This window comes from Artibeus jamaicensis, unplaced genomic scaffold (assembly GCF_021234435.1).
Source record: "Artibeus jamaicensis isolate MK-2021 breed Jamaican fruit bat unplaced genomic scaffold, CSHL_Jam_final contig_233, whole genome shotgun sequence".
NCBI lineage: Eukaryota > Metazoa > Chordata > Mammalia > Chiroptera > Phyllostomidae > Artibeus > Artibeus jamaicensis.
This window is the reverse complement of record NW_026521486.1, coordinates 64,018,897-64,025,983: the sequence shown is the minus strand read 5'-3', so window position 1 is coordinate 64,025,983 and position 7,087 is coordinate 64,018,897. Positions and strand designations below refer to the sequence as shown.

The 7,087-nt window shown below is 38.4% G+C and overlaps 1 protein-coding gene across 1 annotated transcript; it reads left to right on the top strand.

Moving 5' to 3' along the window:
* Nucleotides 1-2,215: 2,215 nt before the first annotated feature.
* Nucleotides 2,216-6,637, top strand: IL22 (interleukin 22). Its single transcript, XM_037133072.2, has 5 exons — nucleotides 2,216-2,401; nucleotides 2,825-2,890; nucleotides 3,019-3,162; nucleotides 4,092-4,157; nucleotides 6,560-6,637. The coding sequence occupies exons 1-5, from the start codon at nucleotides 2,216-2,218 to the stop codon at nucleotides 6,635-6,637; spliced, it is 540 nt and encodes a 179-aa protein (XP_036988967.2).
* The last annotated feature ends 450 nt before the right edge of the window (nucleotides 6,638-7,087 follow it).

Below are 7,087 nucleotides of genomic sequence, written 5' to 3'. Positions count from 1 at the left end.
TGAAAATTCTTAAGGAAACAACAAGAAAAAGCTGGTTATGACCTGAAGTTATTTAGCACATGTATGTCTCCAGGTATTTTTTCACAGGATCCATTTTATTCTCTATCTATAATCTCTCTTAATAACAAATGTTTTTCAGTCCTTGGATGACTGTTCACAAATACACGTTAGTGGGTTTTGGTCAAGCTCACTAAAACCTAAATCTTGACTCCATTAATACTGCCTTATTAATGGTAGTCCATCAGGGAGATACAATGGCTAATAGACATGTAGCTGCTAGTAAAGACTGGTTTACAATTTTCTGGCATTCTACTTTTGCTTCACAGCTATTTATTACCTATTCAGGAGTAATAATGAAGCTGGCAAGTAGTACTGGGTCAAACCCCAACTTTAGAAGTGTTACTGTAAAGGCAGTCTCAAAATTACCTTCAGGCCTGTTCCCAAAGATATTTAGTAAATTACTTAATTTCACAGAACTATTTATCTCTTCATTCAAATGTCCCTGTTGAGATGTCCCTATGCGTGTAGCATTGTTCTAAGATTGGAGATACAAAGATGAAAGAGACAGATTTTTCCCTCAAAAGCATATAATTTAATGATGTCAAAACTTATTTTCCCATGGGAGAAAAAGTATGTATGCTTATCAGATTCCCAGGCAAACCAACAAAAACCTCTTTAGTATATAGACTAGCTTAACTCAAGTATTAATATAATTACACAGAGTTCTGGACAAAAATGGTCATATCTTATATAAATGGGAAATTGGATAAAAAAGTTTCCTCATCTTGGGCTCATGAACGGCCCCAAGAAAATGTTTGGAACAGGTTTGGTTTTTATGTACCCTTCCCTACCCTTCCCTTTTGCATCATTTTCTGAAGGCCACCTTCCTAAACGCTGTGTCCTCACACTGTTCTCATGCTTCTCTGTGGCTCCTCACTTGGATCTGTGCCATCTCACGAAATGCTCAAGGTTCTTCAATTACTCCCTTTCCTTCTTCCGCTCTTCAGCTCTCCCAATTTTTGGCAGTTGTGAGGAGAGAAATCTGATTGAACTAATTTGTACAAATTCGCATTCTTTCTAGCAATAGATCAGTGCAATTTCCCCCTCCTTCCACCCCTCGGGATGGTTTCCAGTCTAGATTTCAGGTGTTACATAGAAGTCAATGTATTTTTGATAACTTGAAGTTAAAATGTAGCCACTATATTGTCAAAGCCTCCTCTTCAGATATATATATACACACACACTAAAAATTGTTATAAGATTTTGGAAGTATTATTTTAAGATTTGTGTAGTATTTAGAATGAGTAAAACTTCAAGATAAACTGCTACATCTCTCTATTCTTTAAATGCTTGTATGTTAAGAGAAATGATCATAAGATTGTTCAACATTAATATCTCCAAACTTAAGCTGATGTTGATTTTAATGAAATTAAAATAATTTAAGATATATTTGCAATTATACTATAATTTTTAGGATTACTTAAATAAAAGAACGGGAGGAAAATGGTGCTTAGATTAACCAACACTTTTATTTTTAGAATGTAAGTCTTCTTCAGTATCTAACACATGAAAAATCAGATACAATTATTTTTAAAAATTGAACGATCTCCACGATGTCATTACTGTTTGTTTTAAAGCAGAGGATGTAGGACACAGGTCCTAATTTCTGACCACCTCTAATGAGATAAGAATCTATGAGCCCGTGACCAAAATGCATACTCAGTTACCGTAGGAAATCAAAAAATATTACACTAAACCTGGAATCTATAAAGACAAAGCAATCGGTTTCTTTGGAAAATATGTCAGGCTTAGAAAGTTTCTAGGATTTACCTATAAAAACACCCTCTTGGACCTAACAGTGACGTCTTAGGGAAACACTTGCATATCAAGGTGGGAAGGATAGGAGGCGGCGTTCTGTGGGCTCCTACAGTGGTTAGGTAGTTCTCAGAAGACAGCACTGGAAATTAGATAATTGCTGATGTCATATTTTTACATTAAAAAAATTTGGAGTCCTAGGGCTATAAAAGCAGCAGCTTATACCTTTGCATCACAAGAAAAACCATTGAAACAGGTAAGTGTTATGGCAAACTTTGTACGATTGGTTTGTTTGTTGTGATACTTTTTGACACTTATTTTTTTTCTCTGTATGTTCTTGCTTTGTGATTCTAGGTTCTTCTACCCTAGCTGCTGATTGCTCAAGTTGGCATTGTCTGTAATGGCCACCCTGCAGAAATCTGCAAGCTTTTCCCTTATGGGGACTCTGGCTGCCAGCTGCTTTCTTCTCATTGCCCTGTCAGTGCGGGAAGGAGCAGCTGTGCCCATCAGGTCTCACTGCAGGCTTGACAAGTCCAACTTCCAGCGGCCATACATCACCAACCACACCTTCATGTTGGCTAATGAGGTACTCATCTCAATCTCTCTCTTTCAAATCTTATCCTCTTGGAACCCAAATAGTTCTTAAATTTTTCTGCAGAACACATCTGAGATCTTTAAGAACCCAGCACTTATCTCTACTGGTAGGTTAGAGACCATTTTCTGCCTGTTCATAGACTCTGGGGGTTAAACTTTGTAAGAAGACCTTACATCTTGGCCTTTAAAATGTGTACATTGAGTTTTACTCCAGAAGAAGCCATGTAGTAGACCATCTGACTATTCATTTTCTCTTTACTCTTCTGTGCATTATTTTAGACTCATATGGACATCCAATTCTTTCCTCAGTCTTCATGGGGCTGCTATTGGGAGAGAAGATAAAGTACATCTCTACTTACGGACTTTCCTTCTATGTCCTCGATGTGCAATCATTTAGTTCTTTCTTCTCTTCCAGGCTAGTTTGGCAGATAACAACACAGATGTTCGTCTCATTGGAGAGAAGCTGTTCCATGGAGTCAATGTAAGCCATCGTGGTGATTAGCAGGGCAGTGTGCCATCCACGGTTATTTGAAGCAGTGGCGATGACGGTTTGGGTCTTCTGGATGTGCCCTTATATGACCCCTGCTGTTGTTTCGCTTTTGCCTGCAGATGAGCGATCGCTGCTATCTGATGAAGCAGGTGCTGAACTTTACTGTTGAAGAAGTGCTACTCCCCCAGTCTGATAGATTCCAGCCCTACATGCAGGAGGTGGTGTCCTTCCTGGCCAGACTCAGCCATGAGCTAAACCAGTGTGTAAGTTCTTCTCCCAGCCTAAGTTCACCCACTCCTAGTTACCTGCCTTTCCTCCTTCTTCCATTTAGAGCTTTTTACCCCTCCTTCTCATTGCCCCCACCCATGGTGTGAGTAAGAGGTGCCTCAGCAACACTAATATAAGAGTCATTTGTAATCAGAGAGTATTTGTATTTGCTGTAATTGAGTCACATTTTGAGTTTACGGTGATAGATGGGATCTGAAAGACAAGTGCTTGGAAAGCTCATTTGTCCCTAGGGAAAAGCAACACAGGGTATATGAGATGAGAAAAGTGTTGGGAGCTGTAGGGAAAAATGCCTAGGAGTGGAAATGGAGCCCCGAGTATACACTGATGAAGGGAAAGGATGGGAAAGAGAGAGAGAGAGGGGAATGGGAAGCTTTAATGTTCCAGCGTGGGTGAGTGAACACTCCTGCCCTTTGGCTGTCATAGGAGGTAACGAAATCAGAGGCATGTGTATTGGATGCCCCTAAACATTTAAAACTATGATGAAAGTTTGAGGGAAGTGGGAAGAGCAAAGGGGACCTAGTACTTCTTGAGGAAGACCTACTGTTCACATGACATATTTTATGTACCTTTCTTGTTCTGAGCATGTGCTTTGGATTGAGGTACAGTTATGGTTTTAATCTTAACAGAATTTGCATAAACCACTCCACCGTTTCCACAAACTTAAACCTCAGTAAGCATTCCCCAAAACGAAGAGAGGTCCCATATGAGGGAAGGATTTTGGTGTCCAAGGGAATTCAAGAGCTCGGAAAATTTAGGTCACTGGTGAAATCTAGGTCACTGTGGGCAAAAATGCTGAGAACTTTACTTCCAGATGAATTGTAACATACTGCAGTAAGGGACACTGAGGTTCATAAGGTGTCAGTACAACAATGTTCAAATAACTCCTCTGGTTTTCATTTTGTAGCACATTGAGCATGATGACCAGCATATTCGCAGAAATGTGCAACAGCTGAAGGACACAGTGAAAAAGGTACTACTAATAATTATCAATGCTGAATCATAAAATAAGAGAGACAAATGTTGTTTCTTTCTTTTCTCTCTTTGACCCCCTCAAATTGTGATTTTTTACTTGATTATTCTACCATTAGGTTGATCATTTAGGTGTATAAGCATAGAGATATGTCTATATATTTATAAATCACTTTCCAAATTTTGTAAGCTATAGAATTCCAGAGCTGTCTGGGAAGTTGGGTCATCTCATCTCCTAAATCCCCGTTCTGGGGATAGCCAGTGGCAGAGCCAGGGCTAGGGCTCAGTCCTCCAGAATCCCATCCAGACTAGTTCTCTTTCAGCAGCAGGAAGTGTCAGTTTCAGCATCATTGGTTCTTAGGGAAACTTAAGATCCTTACAGTCTATGTCATCAAAAAAAAAAACAACACTTGTTTAAAAACAGAAAAGGGCCTAGGGGACAAATATATTTGAAGTGACTTTCGAAGCCATTAATTTGATGATTTAAAACTTGAAGAGATAAACCCAGAATAATCATAACAAAAGAGCTTGACTTGAATACTGGCTAAATTTCTGGAATGATTGATACTTATATTTAATTATCATAATTTAATACCGAACAGCTACTGATTTGAATTTAAAAGCAAGAGCGAATAACCGTCAATTTTCTTTATACAATTTCAAATAGAATAAAAATGTTAGTCATAGATTTATTATAGTAACATGAAAGTTTGAACTGGAAATCTTTTCCTCCTCTGCCCCTTTCTCTTCCTTTCCAGTCTACTCCCCACTGCAATCAACCCTTAGGTAGATAATGGGCAGCTATCTGGTGTAAGCTAGTGTATATTTCTACAGTGAGTGATACCGTCATGTGGTCTGTTTGGGGAAAAGAACAACTGTAGAAGGCTCAGACTAGCAATTGTGAGTCATCCAAAAACTAGAGGAATGATTAGTGGCAGCGAAAGTGATGCTCTTGCAAGCAGGTACAATTAATCCTCAGAGGCATGAAGGCTTTAGCTAATAAAATATTCAGCAACAAGCATAATCACAAATCCCCCTTTTTTTCCATCTTGTTTTCTATAAAACGTATTTCATCCTGAGCATGATTTAACAAGCATAGTGGGTTCTTCCTTTGTAGTTTTTCACAGTGAGGCTTGATTCTCTTGTCATAGAACCATTACTTAGACTTGAAGGCCTTGTATTGGCATGCCATAGCTAAGACATGCTTTACCCTTCTGGTGTGAACATCTCTGATGTCCCTGATGTTGGTTTACTTTGTGGTCCTTAGGAAAGTGAAGTGTGAGAGAGAAAAATCTGATGGTGATCTGTGTAAGAACAGAGATTTTAAAGCTTTTACCCCATTTGAGAAAATCAGCATCCACATGTGCAATACATTGCCACGTGGGAGAGTGGTGTTGCTTTTTTACCCTGTCACTCCACAGGGCATGGGCAGAAGAGGGGAAGGTTGTTCAGAGAAAGCACAATGTAAGGAAAAACTGGTCAGTGCTGCCTGAAATGGGAGGGAAATCTTGGGGGTTATGCATTTCCTATCACTGGAGGAGAAAGCAGAGAGCAAACTGCAGTAGAATGGATGATAAGACAGTAGGGCAAGATAAACTTTAAATTTTTCTACACAAATATCCCTAGGCATTGTGGGAACGTGGGAAGGTGAAATGGTGGAAGAAAGCGGGAAGAGAAAGGAGAGCAAAGTATAGAGGACAATAGTGACTCATGGCTTTCTTCAGATAATCTAGAGTGAATTTGATAGAGTAGATGAATTTTAGAAGAGGATGCCTTGGACTTGAATTTGGGTTCTCTCTTCCACTGGGTTTGAATGCTTCATTCATCTACATCCTACTTGGAAGAAGAAGAAGAAGAAAGAAGGAATGCTAGAATCTATATTTGATTTTCTACTAATTAAAGCAACTAAGTAGGATTTGTTTGGTATTTTCACAAAAGTGAAACTCTGTTTGTTTTGTCAAAGAAGATGAGGACAGAAAAAGCCCATGTGTATTGGTAAATGTGTAGTTTTGATCCAAGGCCATTTTTATGAATAGTTAGTGGGCCATAGGCAGTCAGGGGATTATGGGGTAGGCCACAAAAGCATAATGGGTAGCACTCTGGGTCCCCCAGCACGGTCTCCATCTGTTTGCTCTGGTTAAGCAGTGGTTTTAAACAGCTTCGTTAGAGTGAGATTCAACAGAGACTGATGCCTCCTGGTGCCCTCTCAGTTCAGATAGTCATAATTTAAGTTCCTTGGCAAATCATTATATTTTTGCTAAAGGGCGTTGCCATTAATCTTTCACAAAAGGCTAAAATTTGATTTCTCTCTCAGCAACCTAACCATGTAATCTTTTTCTAATTTGTCCCTCTTTTTAAAACATGTGTAAATACTCAAATATTTGTGTTTTCTTATTTTCACAGCTTGGAGAGAGTGGCAAAATTAAAGCAATTGGAGAACTAAATTTGCTGTTTATGTTCCTGAAAAATGCCTGCGTTTGACCACAGCAAAGCTGGAAAAGTGGATAATAACCCTTCTTGCTGTTGGGAATAACAATAAGAGCCCCAGACATTTTTTAAAAGGAAAATGGGAAAACAAACTCCACAATTATGGGTAGATTCTAAATAAATAAGCCCCTGCTTAGCTTAAGAAAAAGACAACGTCACTTGTGTCCATAAGGCTAGAAGGGAGCCCTTGCAAGCATGAGATTTACTGCTAATGTTTTATTGTAGTAGACATTTTATGCACAGAAATTTATTTTTAAGCAATTGTCTATTCTTACAAAATTTACTTCCCATTCCTTTTGGAAAAAAGAGACCTAAATAACTTTCTTTTTATAATTAGTACCTATTTTGATGAATTTATTTATTGTTATAAGTACACATTTTATTTATATCATTTTACCATATGGATTTATTTATAGAATTGTGATATTGCTACTTAAGTATAAG